This window comes from Rosa chinensis, chromosome 5 (assembly GCF_002994745.2).
Source record: "Rosa chinensis cultivar Old Blush chromosome 5, RchiOBHm-V2, whole genome shotgun sequence".
Classification (NCBI taxonomy): Eukaryota; Viridiplantae; Streptophyta; class Magnoliopsida; order Rosales; family Rosaceae; genus Rosa; species Rosa chinensis.
In genome coordinates, this window is record NC_037092.1 from 68823299 (window position 1) to 68847189 (window position 23891).

The 23891-nt window shown below is 39.3% G+C and overlaps 2 protein-coding genes and 1 non-coding gene across 5 annotated transcripts; 2 read left to right on the forward strand and 1 right to left on the reverse strand.

Moving 5' to 3' along the window:
• Positions 1-363: 363 nt before the first annotated feature.
• On the reverse strand, positions 364-2685 carry LOC112163921. The gene is made up of 2 exons (XM_040505945.1): positions 2106-2685; positions 364-602 (listed from the first exon to the last, which is right to left on the reverse strand). Exons 1-2 carry the CDS (start codon positions 2683-2685, stop codon positions 364-366), a joined length of 819 nt encoding a protein of 272 aa, XP_040361879.1.
• An 18087-nt stretch (positions 2686-20772) lies between these two features.
• Positions 20773-20844, forward strand: TRNAC-GCA. Its single transcript has one exon. It is a non-coding gene; the product is annotated as a tRNA-Cys (tRNA).
• Positions 20845-20984: 140 nt separating this feature from the next.
• On the forward strand, positions 20985-23759 carry LOC112202689. Of its 3 annotated transcripts, none has more exons than XM_024343698.2 (6): positions 20985-21142; positions 21351-21454; positions 21903-22979; positions 23082-23147; positions 23244-23442; positions 23551-23759. In XM_024343698.2, exons 2-6 carry the CDS (start codon positions 21452-21454, stop codon positions 23613-23615), a joined length of 1410 nt encoding a protein of 469 aa, XP_024199466.1. In that variant the 5' UTR covers positions 20985-21142; positions 21351-21451; the 3' UTR covers positions 23616-23759. The 3 variants fall into 3 exon arrangements, with proteins under 3 accessions (XP_024199466.1, XP_024199465.1, XP_040361986.1); XM_024343697.2 differs by having other exon boundaries at positions 20993-21152; XM_040506052.1 differs by having other exon boundaries at positions 21002-21142; positions 21318-21454.
• Positions 23760-23891: the final 132 nt, after the last annotated feature.

Here is a 23891-nt window from a genome sequence, read left to right on the forward strand (position 1 = left end):
AACTTGTTGGAAAATTGAACTTGTGCTATGTAATTGAAATTTTAATCATCCCAACAGTCAGGATCTGCCATGTGCAAAGAAAAATGTTTATTTGAGCCTGAATATAATCAATTACTGGCCCCCAATAAACCAATTACTGCCCCCCCCCCCAGTATTGCCACCCAATAAGCATTAAACCTGTTGGAAAATTGAACTTGTGCTATGTAATTGAAATTTTAATCATCCCAACAGTCAGAATCTGCCATGTGCAAAGAAAAATGTTTATTTGAGCCTGAATATAAACAATTACTGGCCCCAAATAAACCAATTACTGCCCCCCAGTAGACAAAGTCAAAACCTAAAAACTCTCTACAGAAACATAAACTACTGCTGAACGAGAGGTTCAGTGCATCTCAACTTGTTATGAGTACCCATTTTGCCACAACGGCCACAACGAATCAGCTTCTTTTCAACCTCTCCAACCGACTTGAACCGCTTCACCCTAGGCCTCCCGGGGGGCCTCTTCGCAAGGGGAGGTAATATACATTCAGAAGCAGAATCCTGGATAGGAAAACTGTAGCTCTTTTTGAACATATCAACATGAAAGTACTTATCAATATAATCATATACATTTTCAGAAGCAGCTTGTAATGCAGCAAGACCGTGAGGACAAGGAAAACAATTGATCTGCCATTTAACACAAGAACATGCATGATCGGAAATGTTGACTACATATGAAAAGTCAGATCGAACCTCATAAACTCTAGGACTTGAATAATGGACACTGAAACGACGAGATTTCTCCATCTGCACCTTCAACCTTTCCTCCATTTTGGGAGTTAGTTCTGTGGTCCAACGTTCTGCCTCTTCCCTCCTTTTACCCGCCATCTCCATTTGTTTAATTCTTGTCTGGTCCAGCATACAATAGACTGGCATCAAACGCTCAATTGCAATCCAAGAGTTAAATGATTCAGCAATCCCATTAGCCATAATTCCATATCGGCAACTAGTATAAAATGCACGGCACCAATTTTCCACAGGCAATTCAGAAAGAAAAGGGTCAATAATATCGGCACCTCCAACTGCTCTAAGCAACCGCAAATTGAAACGGTATTCCTTCTGTGTAGATGAATATGCAACCTTAAAAAACTTCTGCTTTACATATTCTATCAATTTTGAATTACCTTTACCCCTATATTTACTGGCAAGGTTCGCCACCAAGTGCTTGTAACAAAACAGATGAGGATTACCAGTAAATACCTTATCGAAAGCGCTCAACAATCCAACACCCCAATCACTAATAAATGTGATAACTCTTCCTTGAGGTTCAAGCAGACTCTTCAAATGCTTGAAAAAGAATGTCCAGTTTGCATTTGTCTCAGAATCACAAAAACATATGGCTAGAGGATAGAAACCTGCATAAACCAGATCACAGTAAAATCAGTCTACTGGGGGCCAATAATGTTGTTATTGCACGGCAGGAAACTATCACAACGTCGCACAGCAATGTAAAAATGATATCTATCACAATTAAAGAAACTAAAACAAGCAACATTAAGCACACAGATGAAACTAACAAAAGCCAATATTACTAGGGGCCAAGAATAAATTTATGGGGGGGCAATAAACAATACAGTTACCTTGATTCCCATTCCTTCCAGTTGCAGACAGAATCTGCCCCTTGTAAATGCTTTTACCAAACGTTCCATCAACATACAACACTGGCAAACAGAATTAGAAGCCTTCTACACAACCTCTGTAAGCTACGAAAAGCCTCTGAAAATGATTTGATGATGGTTCAACCTCCAACACAAAAGAAGAGCCGGGGCTACTCTGCAAAACAGCTTCCTTATACCAAGATAACTTGCTGAACGTGTCTGCATCGGAACCATAAATCGCTTCCTTGGCCCGATGCTTTGCTTTCAAGGCAACCTTGTATGAAATATCAAACCCATATGTTGATTTGAACTTGCTCATAATCTCCCTTGGCTTCAATGAAAGATTAAAGCTAACATCTGCAGCCATGCAAGTCTTGACAACCTTGGATCCCAAAAGCTTGTGTTTTTGAGTCCTAACTACACCCTTGCAAGTGTGAGTATTATTCAACTCTATGATATAAAGGCAACCATTGGCAGATGATGAAAAAGCACGAAGATGCCAATCACAACCTTCAGTTCCAACATTTGCACAGACTGCATGAATACGGTCCAAATCATTTCTCAGGAATACAAACTCGAAACCAAGTGCAATTGCATACTTCCTGAGCTTTTCACGGAGCTCAGCAGCGCCATGAAACTTATCCCCGACATTATGAATATAAGAACTCCACTCATCAGACAAATACGTCTTGTGAACTTCAGTCCTGAATGCATCACCCAAATAATCATCTTCATCAATAACTTCCGAACCACTATCCACCGAACAGTATCTCCTACAACCTCCCCCAGTCTTTAAAACTGAAATATCGACACACTCTAACCTATGTATTCTGGCAGAGCAAAACAGCATCTGGAAATCACGATCATTACGCAGAAAACAGACTTCACAACTTGGAACTGAATACTGAAGCTCAACAATATCAGTTGGGGAAAACTGGAATGTGCGGAAAATGTCTTCATACAACTCAGAGTAGCTCATGCATTGATTCAAAGGAATCATATAACCTTTGCCAGAGTAAAGGCACCTAGCAACCAGAGGATCAGCCATAGACCTACGAGGAAAACACAGGCAAACGAATCTATTGTTAAACCTAAAACACATATTACTGCTCCCCAATAAACTGAATACTGCCCCCCAATAATGTAATCAAACCTACCAAAACAAAGTAGAAGCAGTACCAAACAACTTTTAAAATGATGAAAAGGATAAGAAAAAACAACAATTACAACTACTTAATAACACATAAAACATTACTGCCCCCCAGTATAATGATTACTGGTCCCCAGTAATATAGTCAAAACAGCCATAAAAAATTTGTAAGACGTAATAAATTTCAATGCATTCAAATAAAGCATCAGTAAGAAACAATTATAGATACTAAAATATCGTTGAACAACATTATTGGCCCCCACTAGAAATATTACTGCCTCCCAAGAATATAATCAGAACTACCGCAACACTTCGGAAACAACTCAACCGCAAAATCCAAACATGAATTCACCAAAATAAACACGAAATTAATACAGAAACTCAAAACAAACACAATGCACTCAAAAACAGCTGGAAGTTCAAAATCAAAATTACAAAAACAACTCATAACCAAAACAAACACCTGGAAGCTCTGATTCAGAAAAATCAGTTTGAAAATAAGACAACAATTCGTACAAAAAAATTCCTAAAATCAAACATATTAAACAGAGCTAAAAGCCAAACGGAATAGATAGAGGTAAAGAAACAAAAGCAAACCGCAGTGGAGGAACACAAAGAGCATCTGGATCATGATCCATGTGAAAATCACAGCAGAATTTCTCTCTCTATGAATCTCAAAACTTCTACCACAAGCTCTAAATATAAATTGTAAGAGCTTCACACACCGAACTCGCCGTAAAGCTTCACAAACCGGAACCAGGGAGCTTCTCTCTCCTGTCTATGTAAATCGCACAGCTCCTCTCTCTCTCTCTCTAAAATGATAGAGCTCCACACTCAAAACCCAGGGGGCTTCTCTCTCTACAGATACAGCCGAACCTCTCTCACTAAAATCGGAGAGATTCGCTCCCTAAATCACTTTTCTGTTACGATTTCAAAACGTTTCAGTTATAGAGGGGCAAAAGCGTCCAGAAAATTGAATAAAACAGCCACGTGTTGAAAAAGTTGGGTAATTGGGGTTTCAAAATGAAAACTGATGATTAAGTGGGCAATCTCTTAGAGTGTTTGGGTAAATGGGGTTAAATGTCCCAGAAATTGGGTAAATGATCATTTTCCCATTTTTTTAAGCTATAAACTAACTAGAGTTTATGCCCCAATTAATGTCGTGGAAATTGAACCCCAGAACTTTTTTGAAAAAAAAAAATCTTAAGATCATAATTTCTAGCTAAAACTATAAACTATATATAACACACCATTTTTAGCCAAAATCACATATTCTTTTTTAGTTGAAAATGTCAATCTCATTAAGCATTTCAGCAAGTAGTATAATAGTGACTTGTCCAAAGGGCCGTCAGTAGAAGCCCTCTGGACACAACCCTACCACACCCCTCGCACGAGTATACTACTTAGCATGCCCCTAGCACACTCACCTTTTTTGATTAAGCACAAAACAAGAAACTAAGTAAACTCTGAAATCAATAAATTTTCTACTAAGCTACTTGTTTCTTGTCTATCTTTCCCACTCAAAAAAAATAAAAATAAAATAAAAATAGGCCTATCATCCTTTTGTAATAAAGGATGGAGACCCAAAACTAAAATACTAAATAAAGATCTAAAAAAACCTAAATTCCATACAAAGCCCAATGAACCCAATAGGCCCAGCTTTGAGAAACCTTAGCAGATTACCAAAATCTAGGCCCAATTTGCGATTGATTTTGGAGCTGCTTTTGAAACCAAAAGTGCTTTTACAATTTAATTGGGCTGTTTGGTAAAACCTCTACAATTAGCTTCCGGATGGAAGCGCTTCCTTCAACCACAGAAATCAAGAAACTCAATTCTGTAGCTTTGGAAATCTGCTTCTGCGGGAATCAAGTTGAAGACGCGGAAAAGTTAATGAAATTTTCAATATTGGCAAAATTGTCCTCCTGGTTTTCTTGTTTATCCTTCGCTCTCTCACTGCTTCTTCTTCTCTGACTGGCAATGAGTCAATGCCACTCATCCTCCATATCCAGGTGCGAAATTAAAAGCAAGATGAATCATTCTTCTTCAAGAGAGCAACATCCCACAATTATGAAGAGTTAAAACATCTGACCCATAATCTCAAACGCTCAAAGTCAATCCCATCTCCATATCTCAAGAGCTCATCGATCAACATCGAATTGAAACCTAGAAAAAGCATCTCAAAATTCCCAGAAAAGAAACTCAGAATGGCACTTGCAAGATTGAAAGCCGACTCAAAATCCCCTTCCCATATGGGAACAAACTCGACATAATCATCACAGCATCTCAACATGGTTAAATTTCAAAACTCAAAACAAAGTATAGACCCAGAATTCATGAGAGTGAAGAGAGCGAAAGTGAAAAAAAGAGGGGAAACGAATATGGCAAATGAAATTGACCAAAGAAAAGGAGTGGAAAGGTGAAGAAAAAGGTAGATCACGAGGAAAAATCTACAAGATGAAGACGAGATGACAGGACCCGACCCAGGAATCACCCCAATTACCTGGATACGAGCCTGCGGGGCCCACATTAAGCGAAATCCTACCGAAAATTCGGCAAAACCTCCCCTAAATATGGGCTACCCAAAAATTTCACAAACCTGGATATGATTACAACATTAACTTCTACTCAACCTACAATATCATATTTACAATCCAAGCACATATATTACATCCGGAAAGTTCAAATCCCAATATAACCTCCGTAAGCAACCACAATCCGAACAACAATATCCATCAAAATCAAAAGAAAAGGCTTATCAGAGCAACACTAAAACTAAGCCGATATCATACAAGGTAGGTTAAATAATAACCTACGGACAAAAACGGAAGCGCTGATTCCCAAAGTCCTTGAGCCTGGACGCAATCTCTGCTAATCTGAAATCTGGGCATTTGAAAACGAAGGGCCCAGGGGAAAACATATAAAATCCATTAGAGTGAGTGGACAAAACCGAAACTAGAATCAAAACAATTTATGGTATGCTTCCCCATTTCTCTTTTTAACAAAACCATCATGCAGCTGAACCCTATGAAGTTCCAACTCAATCCTTTTTCCATGAAACTCATTTGATGGCTAGGAAGGACTGCTTCCTAGGCATCTCATGCCATCGGGGAGGGACTGCCACCCGATGACGCATCGGGAGGGACTGCCAACCGGAGTAGGAGGCGGTGATTAGTTGGGACTGCCAACTAGCCACATGTAGTAGACGGAACTGCCGACTAACTACCTCAAGTCATCTGGAAGGGACTGCCAACCAGGTGACGCATCGGATGGGACTGCCAACCAAGCTGTAGTCTGGAAGGGACTGCCAACCAGACTATTACCTAGAAGGGTCTGCCAACCAGGTAAGATACGCATGCGCCAAACTGGCCTCCTTGTCAACTGTTTCCTTTTTAATCCTTTTCTTTCCATAAAATCACATTTCAAAACTTAATACCATGCTGCATGCATTATTTAAATAAAAATAAAGGTCCACTCACAAGTGAATCCCGCAGCTAACCCTGCTGCCTGCCTGTGTCCTCCTCGCTCGAGGGCTCAGTACGTCCTGTCACAGTTGCATGGATATAATTAACCATAATAAGGAAATACTCTAAAAAAACAACTCATTTCCCTCGGAATAAGCATCCGTTATTCACAAATTGTTATAAAACTCCCACACTTTAATTTGGGATTAATTCTATAATTCCTTAAAATCTCAATGCCCTCTAACTCAAACTACTCAACCGATTTTTAATTCGATTCTCAATCGATCAAGGACTTCACTTAATTTAAATCTTCACAAGAACCTTTCGATAACTAAATCAATTTAATCTCACCTCCTTCATCACAAATTACCACCAATCGATAATATAAATCCTTCCAAAAATTTCCACAATCATTCTTAATTTTTCCCCTTTTTCTAATTCACGATTCCAACTCCACCTTCTCAAATTCACTCTACTACCTAACAAATAATTCACAATAGTCCTTTAACAAGAGAATTCACCCAACACTACCAACATGACAAATCCAACAACCATGTTCAACAATCCAAAACCAACAAAACCTCAATATCCAACAATTTCAAATTTAACACAAACTTAAAGATTAAATTCAATTCCAATCAACCCATTTATTCCAAAATCAACTTCATAACCCACACAACTATCTCTAAACCTGCAACAACAACCAAATTCAAGTAGGAATATCCAGAAAAATCAAACAAGAACCCAAGAATTCGAGAGTTACTGTTCACGGTACTGTTCACAGTCTCAAACACCTTCAAATCTTCCTCCACCGATCAAAACGAGCTGCAACAAGGTTAGGAATACATTTAGTACTTCCCCAACAACCAAAACCCAAAGAAATTCGACCGGAAATCGCCGGAAAACTGAGATCAAAGCAAAAATCCATTTTTTTCCATTTCTGCAATTCTCCTCATATCTCCAAAACCAAAGCTACCCAAGGTGAAATACTTACATAGCTAGAAGGAGAAGGAAGAGAGGATCACGCTGTACCCAACGATGCGTCTTGGGGTGGCCGGACGGCGACGAATTCGCCGGAGGAGTGCGACGGCGAAAAGAAAAGAAAAAAGGGGGAGGGGGGTGACTCGGGTTCTACCCGTGCTCTCTCTCTCTTTTTTTTTTTTTTTTTGATTCTTTCCCTTTTCTCTCTCTTCCATCTGTTTTAATAAGCCCTCCTTCCACAAATAGAAGCTCACAAACAAAAAGCCATGCCAAAAATAGAAATTTCTATTTTTGGTCATAACTTTTCCGATATAAATCCAATTTAAACAAACTACGTGTCCACGAACTCGATTTTTCGTATTCTACGACAATCTCAAATAAATTTTCTAATTTACCGGACTAAAGAAAAAGTCACTCCTCAGTCAACCACGGTAAAAAGTAACTAATAAAGACTTTAAGGTACGGGGCATTACACGAGATTGGCTATTTGGCTTTTCTTCATTCTATCATGATCGTTGTGGACTAGGAGGGATAATGGTCTTCTTCTTTTTTGTTTTCTTTTTTTTACTATTCGTGTCTTGTTTTTAAGCTTATTTTTTCTTTTGGTAATCATTCGTTGTTTCTTTGGGCTGGTCCCTTAATGAGATAGAAAAATCAATAGAAAAATGCACTCCAAAAAAAAAAAAAGGAAAAATCAATAGAAAATATAAAAAGAATTAGATGAACATTATTTTTTTTAAAAAAAAATCAACATTTATGTCCTTTTTAGTAATTATAAACCGTCACAACACTTTTTATTCACAATTTACCAAACACTCCGAAATTGCTTTTCGTTCTCACAACATTTTCAATAACAGTTTACTAAACACTCAGCTGCTTCCTGTCACAGCAAAATCAAAAGTGCTTCATCTCACAGCAAATTTAAAAGTGCTTCCACTCACAGCACAGCAATCCCAAACTAAGCCCTAGCCTAGTTGCAGCAGCTCTGTTGGCTTGCAAGCCGCCATCGCCAAAGCCAGGAAAGCAGTCGTGCTTGCCTACACCTCCGCCAAATCCAAAGCCAACGTCCAGATTTCTACCTTCCATGTTCGCCATCACCGACGATGATCGGGCCAAGTAGATACTATCCTCAATCGTTCCCAAAAACGAGGAGAAAGAAGTCTGATATTCAGGTTGACGAAGTGGTGTTAGCTCAGTGGTTAGAGCACCTACTACCTAATGACGAAGTCATGGGTTCGAGTCACCATGGGGGTAGGAGTGAAATCATTTTATCCTCTTTTTTGAAAATTAAAGATTAAAAATATATAAAAATAAATAAAAAAGTCTGATATCCAGGCTCCGTCAACCAATCCCCTACCAGAACCATAGCTTTGGCCTTCGCCGGTATCACATGTGGAGAATATACAAATCAGACCCAACTCATCTACCGATCAGCTACAACTCCACCATCCGTGTAAACATAGGCCAGGAGAGCAACAAGGAACAAGAGGCCGCAGCCTATAGACCAAACATGGCCCCGAGCAAACTCACCGTCACCAAGGAGCAGCCAAGAGAGGAGAGAAAGAGCCTACTTCTTGGTTGAAGGTACAAAACCGCCACTCACCAAAGCAAGCCACCGTCGATGAAACCCCTCTTACAAGGGTCAGAGAGAAAAGCATTAGGTCATGTAATTAGTTAATTGAAATCTCATATTCTTTTTTCTTTTCTTTTTTTTTGACGAGAAATCTCATATTCTTATTTACTCACCAACATTATTCCACCCTTAAATAATAAATTTTTAACGCTTCTTCAACTGGTGGAATTCAAAAATTTATGACGCAATTTGTTTTATTTTTTTATAATTTCTCAAAGTCAAAGAATAATAAAATAAATACAATAAAATATTGTACGAGATTTCAATAATCTGACAATTATAACACATTCCTAAAATCATACTCAACTAACAATTAGTTTATGGTATAGGAGAATTTGAAGAAAAATAGTGTTAACATGTTTCTTAATCTTAGGATTGGAAATGTTTTTTTTTTTTGTTAGAACAGAAAGTTTTATCGCACCGAGGTTAAACCTCAATATTGATAGTACATCACATAGTGCATAAGACATTTGCTCATGAAAATCGGAAATCATAAGCATCAACTTAAAAAATTTGAAGTTGAGTTGCCCGATTTCAATCATGAGAACCAAATAATACAACAACATATAAAACATGGGCCAAAGCAACTTGAGCCCAGAAAATATACATCTCAAACCACCTTAATCATCAGATAAGATGTGATAACCAACTTATCCAATATCATTAGATAAGGTAACAACCACCTTATCCAATGTCAAAACTACCCACATATATTCTAAAAGAAACTGCTTGCAACCGATCCTGCCATCCCAATACCATTTCCACAGCAACATTCTCTAATCGATGAACTCGGCCATCAGGCGATCTCATTTCCTCATATTTCACCCATGCACCATGCAAAGAAAAGTAAAAAAGTCATTAGAAACAATAGACCAATATGTCTTGGTAATAACAAAACAAAGGCAATTCCAAACCAAAGAAACTGTAGAGGCAAGAAGCTAGAATGCCTAAATATCCAAAAAAAAAAACTAGAATAGAAGACAAAGTATATACAAAACCTGAAGCACAGACAAATTGGTAGTCAAATATAAAATTTGACAAACAAATATATAAAAATACCCACAATCGAACACCACTCCAACGAAAAAGGTGTAGAACATGAAATGTTCATCTAAAATAACTCATAAAATCTTGATAGTAATAAAATAATTTGAGGAAAAAATGTTAAGGGGCAGAAACTACAATGCAAGAGTATCAAATATGCCAAGATACTGCAAAAGAGAAAGCCAAAGATGGATCATTGCCCACAACAAAACAACTCTTGTCCATTTGTTGGAGAACCCGCAATTCTGAACTTGCAAATCATTTGAATCCTCATGAAGACTAGTCACCGAACTTTTGCCAAGCAAATGTGTAGAGCCACAGAAAAGAAACAAGGATAGGACAACTTGCGAAGATGATCTCAATCAGAAATCCAAATATATATGGTTAACGCAGGACGTCTATTTTGGGAATAGGATCTGAAAATTAGATCTGAACAAAACTACTAAACATGTTCTAATTTAAAAAAGAAGAGAAGAGTGCCCAAAGCACCAAGAGCGGATAACCGCGATGAGTGCATAAGCACTGTTAATGAATATATATGCTTAATTGAAGAAAGAAGAGAAAGAATTACTTTTCTTTCCCTTTACTGGAGGGAAGACAGGGAGAGGCTACACTCATCAATAGCAAAAGTTGGATAGCTCAATATCAGATATAGTCCAAAAGAGACCTAGATAGATATAATCAGTAGAGAAAGACTAATTTGATAGTCAATGAAAGTGCAATAAAGATGAAGAATCGCGCAGGGATCTAGTGAGAGAGAGAGAGAGAGAGAGAGATTGGAAAAGTATGATATTTATAATGTGTTCTATTGTTCAAGTAAATCTCTATTTTGTGTCTGGCCCAAACTTTAGGTTACTTGACCTAGTGGTAATACGGATTTAACTAGAGATAATATCTTAGAGATATCCATTCAATGTATGATTACATTTTCTTATATGATTCAGATTTTATGCATTGTAATCCTCTATATAAAGATACCCCTATTATCAATGAGAATACACAACAATTCTCTCTCAAATATCGTTTCCCTAAAATACGTTATCAGCACGAAGCCCTAACCCTGAAACCTTAAATTCGTAGCCTTCAAATCCCAGAAACCTTCGCCGCCCACCTTGAAGCTATCAACTCCAGGAGTCCGAAACCGGCCAGAAAAATACCAAACCGGTCCCAAGAAGAATCTGAAGATCTCCTGCCCGATTCGCCCTTTTTCCATCAACCAATCACCGTCATCTTTTGTCAGGAACTGAACCCTATCCCAGAATCCCGGAACGGGAAAAACGATCACCAGAATCGACCAAAAACATTCATCAGCAGCCAGCATAACCTCTGATATCCCTAGCCGGTCTGCCATCTGCCAGTCCCTGCACTTGCAGCACCACTGAGCCCAACGTCAGGAGCCGAGAAGAAGATAGCTCTCAGTCCCAGGCCCACTGCAGAAGAAGTCAATGGCCTAGAAGTAGAAGTGAAGCCCGAACCCAGAAGCAGAAGACAAGCCGAGGCCCACTAACGCAGGCCCAACAAGACGACACGTCAGCATCTTCGTCAGTAGCCACGTCAGCAACTCAGGCGACAAGTCACCGCCGACCACTTTTCGACCATTTTCTGACCACTTTTTCTGGCCAAATTTTCCGATGACCTATTTCAAGGTATTTTTTTCTAAAAGTTCCCTTTTTTTTAAAATTCAATTTCTCTTTTTTTTCGGGGACTTGCAACCTCCATTTTTCTACCCCCCCCCTCTTTTTTTTCGGGGACTTGCAACCTCCATTTTTCTACCCCCCCCCCCCCCCCCCCCCTTTTCTACATCATAGGGGAGCCAAATTAAGCCGAATTGTAGGGGTTCGTGCTCACTCCAAGCTTGGAGCTTGTAGAGTCCTCCAAACTTAGAGTTTGTTGAGATAAAACAATCGACCACAAACATCATTGTTTCGATCTAATCCAACCCCTCTTGGAATTGAATTTCTTGGAAGTGACTACTCTTGGAAATTCCTAATTTCTTGGAAGCGACTACGCTCAGAAATTTTTATTGTTTTCGTGGTAGCCTTTTTTGCTTCGAAACTAACTCTAATCTTTTGTTGTTTTTCAGGATGAGTAACCTGAACAAGTTGAGCTTTGCTCCACTAGAGACAACAGGCGTAAGATACCACAAGTGGGTCCGTGATGTGCGCCATCATCTTAAGGCTGATGGGATCCTAAGTACAATCCAAGAGCCAAGTCAGAACATGCTTACTCCTCAACAAGCTACCGCTTTTGAAGCGAATAGAGCTACGAGAGAGGCTAATGAAGTTAAAACCATAATTCTCATGACAAGGCACATGAATGACGCACTCCAAAATGAGTACCTCAATGAGGAAGACCCCAGAAAACTATGGGTAGAACTCAAGCAGCGTTTTGGCAACATTCGTGACTCCCTGCTTCCTGATTTAGAAGTGAGATGACATAGCCTCCACTTTTGTGATTTCAAGTCTGTACTTGACTATAATTCGGAAGCACTTAGTATCAAGTCTTTAATGAAATTCTGTGGGCAGAAAATCACTGATGCGATGTTGATCGAGAAGACTCTTTCTACCTTCCCCGTCTCTGCATTGATGATAACCAAGAACTATCGGATTCATGTCAATGCTGGACGCATCACAAAATTTCATGAGCTTATTGGTGCCATGAACGTAGCTGAAAAGCATGACAACATACTTGTGAAGAACTATAACTCCAGACCCGTGGGAGAAAAGCCAATTCCGGAGTCTAATTATAGTAGCGCCCCTAAGGGAGGGCCCCAGGAATGAAACCCTAAGGAAAGGGATTATTCTGGACGTTCTGGTCCATATTCTCGCCCCAAAGAGGAAGGAAACTGCCAAGATACGCGTGCACAGAGCCGTGGAGGTCAACATGTAAAGAGAGAGAGAGGTAAAGCCTCCGGCTATAGTGGTGGCACCACCAAGGATCATAGCCTTCCCCAACGCGCTCTAGGCACGCCTCGATCAAGGGAGCCTGACCATGATGATGCTTGTCTTCGGTGTGGAGCATCCGGACATTGGGCTAAAGCATGTAATGCACCCCAGAATGTTGCTAACGCGTACAAGACGTATCGTGAAGCAAGGGAAGCAAATTATATGGAGCAAGAAGATCAAGATGACGATTTCGCTCTAAGGGTTGAAGACTTCAAAGGCCAAGATCTAGAGACTGGGGATTTTGATTAAGTCTTTTTATTTTCCAAGAGATGTAATAAGCAATTGCCATATATTTTTGTAGTAGATGTCAATGGTTTAGTATTTCTTCAAAGTAGGCTCACCCAAAGTAAGTGTGATGTCTAGGAAGGTTCTGAGATTAGTGGTACTTAAATGAGCCTTGCTCCACCGACATCTCTCTACTCACTTGGTCACGTTTATTTTGGAGTTACCGAAAGAAGTTAGACAACTACTATTGTTTCGCATTAGCTAGCATTTTGGATTAGATTTTCTTTCATCAGAGAGACAATGATGTAACTCCTTTGGCTTATGAATGAAATTTCGAGTTCTTTTCATTATAACTCCATTTTGATTCTGAACATATTACTTTGTGACTACAATGGCTGGGCCATCAGTATTAATTCAAGGATATGGAATAGCCCAAGTTCCACTTGCTAAATGGCACCTTAATCACTGTCACATAAACTCTCTACGCTCCTAAGGCCAATCGCACCTATGAATAGCCAACGGATTTCATGCGAAAATGCATGTAGAGAACATAAATGAGTTCCTTTGCAATATCTCTAACGATTGCGAACAAAGGCGCATCTGAGAGAAGTTTATGTGTCTCTCTAGTGGACTCTATGTCACTATTCGAGCTATTAAATGCAATAAAGTTGTGAGAGAAGATCTCTTGGATTTAGACACATATTGACTTTGTCACGACTCACGAAAAGATAGGTTATCCTGGTCATGATATGATGATCCGTCTACCAAAGACTTCACATAGACATCCTTTTCTTCGAGCGAAACGAAGCATGAATCAAAAGTTGATTCTTGGACTAAGTGTGACCGTCGCCACCGTCCACTGCCAACCTAGGGCTGGCATAGTCCTTATCCATGACGCTATAGATAGCGTACATCATGGTGATGTTGCAATCACCAACTTTACTTCAAATAGCATTTCAAACGCTTAGGCCCAACCAAAATCCTCATTGGTTGATTCTAAGACCTCTCGCTCATTTTACAAAGTCCGTTCCTTAGGGAAATTAGGACTGAGACCGTCCTATGCAAAGGATATGAAAATACTCATTCTGTTCTTACATAGAATCCATGGGGATTCTATGGACTGCTTCAACCAACTTGCGGATGTTTAAATATTTCATGATGTTGGTTGACATGTAAACACGCTGGTCACATGTTGTGCCATTGTCCACTTGTAATGCTGCTTATGCTACACTTCTAGCACATCTCATATGACAACAGGCTCACTCCCCGAATCATCTTATTCAGTCAATTGGATTTGACTATGCTAGAGAGTTTACATCAAAAACTTTTGATGGTTATTGCAATGGGACTGATGTTGGACATCATATTCCCATGTACACACCCAAATGGTCTCGCGGAAATGACTACAACGATAGTCAGGACATTGGTAATGCACACCAATCCCCTTATATCCGCTTGGGGTGATGCAATATCGCATGCAGCTATGCTAATTCGTCTAAGACCCACCGTCACTCAATCTACCTATGCGTTATAGCTAGTGACTGGGTACAAGTATCGTAGCTACACATATTTGAGTGTGCCATTTATGTGCCAATTGCGCCTCCACAGCTCCCTATGATGGGTCCTTACAAACGAATGGGTAACTACGTTAGATTTGAGACTCCAACAATCGTCCGCCACTTAATGTCATTGCTAGGTGATCTCCTTACCACTAGATTTGTGGATGTCACTTTGATGAGATGGTCTTCCCGTCGTTAGGGGGAGATAAGAACACAGATGTTCAGCAGGAACTACATGAATTGTCGTTATCTGTCCCTAGGGGTCATCATTTGGCCCTTCAGCCCTAAGCTCGCCCGGCCCGTAAGGCCGAAGCCCGACCCGGCCCTTGTATTAGGGCAGGCCGGCCCGACCCTTTCTAAAATAAGGTAGGGTATGGGCCTTGAAAATGAAGCCCGGCCCATTTGAGCCCGTTAGGGCCAAGCCCGGCCTGGCCCTTTAAGCCCGCCCTGAATAAACCCTAATAATTTTTTATTTTTTCTATTTTTTAATTATGTTTCTCTTTTTTCTATAATATGCAATTTATCTCTTTCTTTGTAATTGATTTCATAAGTTTTGTTTTCTTTAATTTCTATTTTCTTTGTTACACAACAATTAATATTGGGAGATTTATATAGATAGTTAATTGAATATAACCCCCTTAACTAATATTAATAAATGTTACAAGTTAATTCCTATATATTTGTATGTGTGTGTGTATTAAATATGATCAATAGAAAATAATGAGTTTTTTATTACCTATATATATCATTGAGCCATATTTTGAGAAGAAAAAAATAATGTTTTTTTTTTTTGTTAAACAAAAGAAGGCCCATTTTGGCCCTAGCGGATCGGGCAGGTAAGGGTTAGCATATTTGTTGACTTTGACTAGGATCGGCCCGACCCTAAGCCCTAAAATTTTGGGTAGGGTCGGCCCTAGCCCGGCCCATGATAACCCCTATCTGTCCTCATTATGTCCAATCTCGATCTCTGCTAAAGTGAGGAGATCACACATATCTACTGCGAATATGCATGCAAGGATGGACGTCCCTAAGAGATGACGTAACGCCACCCTACATGGTAGTAGGCATGGCACCAACGTCAAAGAAAAGTGGCACTCTGCCGTTACAGGCCATGGCCCCAGCTAGGATGTGTGGGAGGCCCGTGGGTGCGAAAGATGTTTTGGCACAACTCAATCCTTGGATCATCGACACTCATCCATCTCATGAGTATCTTCCAAATTATGGTTATCATTGGGAGATGCCTCAACATTAAAACCTATTCCTGAGAGTATAGAGTTCAACAAAAATTACACTAGTGTACATAAGACGTGGGATAGAAACTCCATCATAATTGATGATGTAGTTGCGCATTTCATTGTGCATGAGTTTGTTTAGTCCGATGATATCAAACCATGCTCCGTTGATGAATGAATGCCAACGTAGAGAAATTTGGCCTAAATGGAAAGATGCGATTCATGTTAAGTTGGATTCTCTAACGAAGAGGAAGGTTTTCGAGACAGTAATGTCAACACCTCCTAGCATAAAACCTATTGACTAATGGGTCTTCGTTATAAATTGTGATGAGAAAAATAGATGGCAATCTCGCCTTATGGTGCAAGGCTTCTCACAAAACGCCTTGGAATTGACTACGATGAGACATATTCTCTCATAATGGATGTCATTGCACTCTACTACCCTGTCAGTTCTGTAGTTTTTGAATAACTGAACAAGCAGCTTACAAATGTGGTCACTACGTATCTCTATGGGGATCTAGATACAGAATATACATGATGGTTCATGGTGAACTTCATTTACCCAAGTCAAGTGGCTCTAGACCACAGTGCGCATTTACAATAAGATTGAAACGCTCACTAAAGTGACTACTTGATTAGGAAGGAATATGCCCGCGCATTTCCATAACAAGTTTCAGATTCTATCGCGGTTCATGTTGGACATGATCTTCATTGGAACCCCTTAAAGAGTTAAGGGAAACTGCTAAATACTTGAAATCCGATTTTGAGATGAAGGATTTTGGGAGAACACGATTATGTCTCGGTTTGGAACTTGAACATAGTGACGATAGATGCTTAGACATTTTGACAAGGTCAAGCCTTCAAGCACCCCATGATCATCCGTAGTCTTGATCCTGAAAAGGATCTTCTTCGTTCAAATGATGATGACGAAGATGTGCTAGAGGCAGAAGTGTCTTACTTAAGTACAATAGGCGCATTATTGTACTTAGCTCAATGCACAAGACTAGACATCTCATATGTTGTGAACTTGCTAGCTAAGGTATAACTCTGCGCCAACGCAACGCCATTGGATTGGTGTAAAAGATATCTTTCGATACTTGAGATGTACGATTGATCTATATGGGCTTGTTCTATCCCTACAAAGAGATGATGGATTTAGACCCATCACACACCAGGAACGCCGCCAACACTGGCCTGCGTCATATAATCCCCATCCCAGAACGACATGTGTTTTGAAAGGTTTTGCTGATGTTGGGTATCTCTCTGACTCACACAAAGGTCATTCCCAAACTGGTTAAGTGTTCACCATAGGTAAGACCGCAATATCTTGGAGATCTACAGAATAGATCCTAGTTGCTATATCTTCGAACAATGCAAAGATTATTGCTCTTCATGAAGTGGTTCATGAATGTATATGGATCACTGTTCTAAAACTCGACAGCCCAGGCCTCCTAGGCGTTGGGCGGTGCCTCTCCGCCTCGACTAATGAAGAATCGATGATTCTAGGCGTTTGGATTTTAGGCGGGCGCCCAGGAGGTTAGGCGGGCTCCCAAGCGGTCTAGGCTGATTAGGCGGACGCTTAGGCGGATTAGGCGGCTAGGCGGTAGGCACTTCGCTTAGGCCTTTTTATTATTATTATTTTTTTTTTTTTGTATATTTGTATGCTTATTACTTAACATTCTCTCCCTATTTTGATTCTTGAGGACTCTTTTGAAATTTGAATATTCTAGATGCAATTTTATTACTCTGTAAGCCTTATATATTTTTAATTATCAATGAGAATACACAGCAATTCTCTCTCAAATACCATTTCCCTAAAACACTAATATTATTTTTGATAAAATTTAATTATTCTGACACAGCTCAAGACTTTGGATACATAACTAATTTGTTTACAAAGAAGTCTAAATAAATAACAAAAACTAAAGATACTTTTTAAAATATATCTTTACAGTTTGGCTTTTAAATTCTAAATTCTGGTTCCGCCTTAAATCTGTTGCAAAAATTATATTAATGTATAGGTTGCATGAGGCACATCCATGTCCCCATATAGGCATATATGAATATATGATCTTTGATCATTTCAGTCACAAATAGTTCTCAATATGGTCATCTCATAACTGAAAATAATGCACCTAGACGATTACTCTAGAGCAAATCCTTAAAAAAAAAAATATATATATTATATATATATATATATATATATATATATATATACAGATCCTATCCAGAGCGGAGCTCCGCTTTGAAATTAACGTGTGAAGTTCGAGTTTTGGGTCACTTTTCGGTTGCATATCCACATCTCGACCGTTCAGTTTTTAGGTACTAGTGTATAGATCATCTCTGCAAATTTTCAGCCAAATTGATGATCGTTAAGGTATCTGACTCGCTTAAACCAATGGAGGGACTAAATCTGTCAACCTGAACCGTACTAGCTTTAAGGCAGTTATCAATGCCTTAACGATCATCATTTTGGCTGAAAATTTGCAGAGATGATCTATACACTAGTACCTAAAAAGTGAACGGTCGAGATGTGGATATGCAACCGAAAAGTGACCCAAAACTCGAACTTCACACGTTAATTTTCAAAGCGGAGCTCCGCTTTGAAAATTAACGTGTGAAGTTCGAGTTTTGGGTCACTTTTCGGTCGCATATCCACATCTTGACCGTTCAATTTTTAGGTACTAGTGTATAGATCATCTCTGCAAATTTTCAGCCAAAATGATGATCGTTAAGGTATCTGACTCGCTTAAACCAATGGAGGGACTAAATCTGTCAACCTGAACCGTACTAGCTTTAAGGCAGTTATCAATGCCTTAACGATCATCATTTTGGCTGAAAATTTGCAGAGACGATCTATACACTAGTACCTAAAAACTGAACGGTCGAGATGTGGATATGCGACCGAAAAGTGACCCAAAACTTGAACTTCACACGTTAATTTTCAAAGCGGAGCTCCGCTTTGAAAATTAACGTGTGAAGTTCAAGTTTTGGGTCACTTTTCGGTTGCATATCCACATCTCGACCGTTCAGTTTTTAGGTACTAGTGTATAGATCATCTCTGCAAATTTTCAGCCAAATTGATGATCGTTAAGGTATCTGACTCGCTTAAACCAATGGAGGGACTAAATCTGTCAACCTGAACCGTACTAGCTTTAAGGCAGTTATCAATGCCTTAACGATCATCATTTTGGCTGAAAATTTGCAGAGACGATCTATACACTAGTACCTAAAAACTGAACGATCGAGATGTGAATATGCGACCGAAAAGTGACCCAAAACTTGAACTTCACACGTTAATTTTCAAAGCGGAGCTCCGCTCTGGATAGAATCTGTAGTTCATAGGCAACTCTTGTTTTCATCCTGCACCTCATGTGCACCACTTGTGCAACTCACTCGGCTCGCAGGCACCACCTGTATATATATATTCTAAGATGCACTTATATGTAATTAACCCAATTAAAAACTTGAAAACATTTGCACTGAGTAGCAACACATTGGTAATTGCATCGATCTCTTCTTTTTACTGATGATGCCCTTTATCATATAACAGTATATAATTTACGCACAATTTAGCACAATCCCTACGAAAGAAAAAGAAAACCGACATATTAATTCCAATGTAGCAGCTAGCTATATTAATAGAGCAACTATCCTTTTTCGACTAATTACTTTGTGGAAGCTAGAGAAGCAGGTTTGTGTTCTTCCTTGTGGCTTTGTCTTGAGGGCTTTTGTATCTTCTCATCATCTGCGAGCACTGGCTTCATATACCCATGGCCGTTCCCCCAACCATGGCTAAGCTGCTAGGATGATCTTTGCAAAGAGAGGGACTAGAACAGACGCTTTGTTTCTTCTTCTCTGAGGCTCCATTATCCTCTTCTGTACAGGCTTTACCCATAAAATTGCCAATCTCATAACTAAAGAACGAACCAGGTTGAAACCTCATGAACTCTTCTTTCGGTCTCATACTTGGCCTAACATCACCAGTGGTACCGAAGCTGCTAGGGTTCCCAGACCACGGCGTCAAGAACGAGCGATCAACCTGCAAGAAAGAAGTTAATCGCTTGTAGCGATATTGATCCTCCTCGTCGAGTACTTGTTCAGTCGCATATGATTCTTCTTCCATCGTCACCAATCCTTTGTCTCTTGAATTCTATTTGTAAATTGTAATGGAGGTTGAGTAAACCTGACTTTCATTCGTACTTATAGACAGCGTGATCCATGTATATGTGGGGGTATTCCTACTTGGATCTGAATTCCAGCCCTTCCAGAGCTCTTATATATATTATATAGATCAAAGTGTGACACAACCATGCAATGTGTTTGCCAAATACGTGACGAATTAGAACTATAATTCAGTGGTAAACCATTTTGTATTTTGCTTTTATGAAACTGTACTTGAGTAAATCCATGAAGAAGTCTTCTCATTATGAGAAATTAATTAATGTGCCCAACTAGTGACCTCTTTAAAATTGATTAGGTATTACAGTAAAACAAACTTAAACGAAATCATACTGAATTGGGATACAAGCAAGTTAAGTGTAATAGAACAAATATATATTCTCCTAATAACGAGGCCTCCGTCAAGTTTCACTACCATGAAGGATAAAACATAATCTTAGCAAATTACTACGACTCTCCGATGGCTCGACCTATATCATGAGTTATACTTTGATAGTCAATTAATTTGAACTCAATTATTGTGTACAACTGCTGTTGAATTTGAATCCGCCAATGATAAAGAATAACTAGCATTCTAACTACCTAATTATTTTTTACATCTGAATTTAAATTCACTGATTACAATTAAATACAATTAAAGTACGGAATCAATTGATCAGCTAGATATGCGATGAAACTTTTCCTCATATCAAAAACCAATAACTCAACAACTCAGCCATGCTTGGGTCCATAGCTCAGTGGTAGAGCATTTGACTGCAGATCAAGAGGTCACCGGTTCGAACCCGGTTGGGCCCTAAATATTATAACATTTTTATTTTTCCTTTATTAAAATTTCTACTGAATTAACGGCTTAGATGGACACTAAATCCGACACGTGGACGGACGGTGATGAAAGCACCCACGAGCTTTCACTCTCGCGGGTTCACCCAATTTTTATTCTCTGAGAAAAGATCGAGTGCTCCTCACACATCGTCTACCCAAACTTCCCCTCTTCCTCCTCCTCACAAAAGACTTGAGTTTTCTTCTTTTCAAATTTCGTAGCCGGAGTTTCTCGCCGGAAATTGAAAGACAGAGATCGTCGATCAACCTTCTGGTAGGTTCCGGTAATTTTTACTGTCATGACCTTCTTCATTTCTAGGTTACCGCATTTTCACCATCTCATGTCATGCATTATTTAGGAATTGGGATAATCCAGGCCATTTGTAGTAAAGAGAAAATCTTTAATCTTTGTATGAATTAGGGTTTTGATTTTGCTGAGAAAAGTTTAGATTTTGGTTGTTTTTTTTTTTTTTTAATTTCAGATGGAATTCATCACTGTCTGTGCTTATTGACACTTGAAGACTGAGTAAAGGTGGAATCAAGTCTTGTTCTTCCTTTTCCACTGTGGAGTATAAGAAGCAAAATGGTAAGTATTGTTTTTTAGTTTTGGGGAATTGATGATTAATTGTGGTTTTGGTTTGTTTGGTTTTGCTAATTAGTTGTTGTTTATGGCATATAGAATTCTAGTTGTATGCATTCTGGGGTGATTGTAACTGCTTCAACATGAGCTTTGATTCTACTAATATAGATAGGGAAGTGAGAACGGGGTTTAAGAATTCTGCTTGAATGTTTTTGAAGTCTTTGTTCCTTTTCTTCTTCTTTTTTCTGGGGAATGTTTTGTGGTTATTTAGATTTTGCTGGTGTTGGGTGTTCTTTAGGATTGCTGCAATTATTGAATTGCCTAAACTCCAAGTACTTGAGCCTAAGTTTTTTGTTAATGTTTTACCTGGTTTAATTTAATGAGAACACTTGTGCATGTTTGAGAATATAGTAGTTTAGGTTTGAAGCAGTTGCTGACTGATAGTTATTGGCAGTCGTTTCAGAACAAGGGTTTTTGGATGGCAAAGGGTGCGGGACATGAAAATGATCGAGATGCAACTTTTGGTAGCCCTTCAAGAATTGAACCAAAGCGGTCTCACCAATGGTTTGTAGATTCTGCTGAACCCCAGATTTTCCCCAACAAAAAGCAAGCAGTACATATTCCAAACAGCAAACTGAGCACGGATATGCCCAATGAAAATGTCTCTTGGGAGAATCCTTCCAGCTTTCAGTCGGTTCCCCATCAATTTATTGACCGGTTATTTGGATCGGATACAGCAAGCTCTGCCAACTTTTCAGACAGGAACGTGTCTCCTGTTGGATCAGATGATTGGAGCACAAGAACAAAGGGTATTGATGACCAGTTCGGAGAAGATGCTGCGGTAAATTTGTCCATATCTCATGCAATTGAAGATCCTGAAGTATGTCTTGGCTTTGCTGGGATTAGGAAAATCAAAGTCAACCAGGTTAAGGACAGCGACAATGGCATGCATGCATCAAGGGAACATGGTTCTGGCAGGGAATATAACAGTAACCTGCCCACAAGTCAGGCATTTGATAGGACACACGAAACCAGTTTCATATCAGCAGGGCAGGCATATGATAAGGACCATGGTAATGTCACACTAATGGGTCATGCCTACAACCAGGGAGCTGCCCATGTTAGACCTTTAGGTCCCAACTATGGCAAGAGGGAAGAAAATGTGATATCAATGGGTGATGGTTACAGTAAAGGTAATGCCAATATGATATCTTTTGGCGGGTTTCCTGACGAACAAGATATGAACACCATGGGCAGGGCTGTTGCAAACTATGATCAATTATACCATCAGTCGTCTGTACAAACATCAGAAACTGCGAATGAGAAAGAATTGGATGCAACAAATGTCAATGCAGCTGATAATACTGCTTCTGTAGCTAAATCAAGACCAGAATCAGCTTCCAAGAGTAAACCAGAGATCAAACCAATAAAGAAACAAGCTCCAAACAGCTTCCCCTCTAATGTTAGAAGCTTGATTTCAACTGGCATCTTAGATGGCGTTCCTGTAAAGTATGTCTCCATGGCACGGGAGGTATACTCCATCTTTCCTGTCCTTTTTCAATATCCTTTTTTTGTCAACTGAATTTCTTGCTAGGGACTTATGACTGAGGGTTATATCTCTGCGTGTACCCAGGAACTTCGCGGAATTATAAAGGGTTCCAGCTATCTTTGCGGCTGTCAATCATGTAACTTTACCAAGGTACGTAATAACAAATATACCAAGTCATCCATTCTCATCTTCTTTCCCTTGTATGTTATCTGGACACCTAATGATTAAAAATTTGTTTTGTGGAAGGGGCTAAATGCTTATGAATTTGAGCGGCATGCTGGTTGCAAAACAAAACATCCAAACAATCACATATACTTTGATAATGGGAAGACCATCTATCAGATAGTACAGGAATTAAGGAGCACCCCTGAAAGCTTGTTATTCGATACAATGCAAACAGTCTTTGGCGCTCCGATCAATCAGAAAGCTTTTCTCAGTTGGAGAGGTAATAAATCTGTTTTCCCATCTTTTTTCCCTGGCTTTATACATGAATTGGCTCCAGCAGCATCCAAGTTATCTTCATTGCTTATTGAACTGATTTTCTATTCCTCAGAATCCTTTCAAGCAGCAACTCGTGAACTTCAGCGCATTTACGGAAAGGAGGAACTGAACTTGTAGGATATGCATAGGCTTTCCTCAACTGTAACATTGGTAATGTCTTGTATGTGTAGGAATGATCAGCACCAGTATGTATGTATTTGTATGACCAATCGATGGAAGAATGAACGCTTTTCTTTTCTATGAGATTCAATAGTCCTGAGATGTCCTTTGATAATTATCTCCTCCCTTCGGCTTCGGCTCGTTAGATTAAAATCCTTCACATCTGATGTGATAAGAAAAAAGAACTCTGTTTGATTCGTAATTCCTTCGAAATGATAATTGAGTTGTCCCGCA

Bases quoted from the DNA above. Each gene is read 5' to 3' on its own strand.
- LOC112163921 (XM_040505945.1), bottom strand. From the start codon at position 2,685: ATGGCTGATCCTCTGGTTGCTAGGTGCCTTTACTCTGGCAAAGGTTAT. The intron at 603-2,105 runs GTTGCCTTTATA...AAAATGTATATG, and splicing joins TTTTTCATCATCTGCCAATG to ATTATATTGATAAGTACTTT.
- LOC112202689 (XM_024343698.2), top strand. The intron at 22,980-23,081 runs GTATACTCCATC...GCGTGTACCCAG, and splicing joins ATGTCTCCATGGCACGGGAG to GAACTTCGCGGAATTATAAA. The intron at 23,443-23,550 runs GTAATAAATCTG...TCTATTCCTCAG, and splicing joins AGCTTTTCTCAGTTGGAGAG to AATCCTTTCAAGCAGCAACT.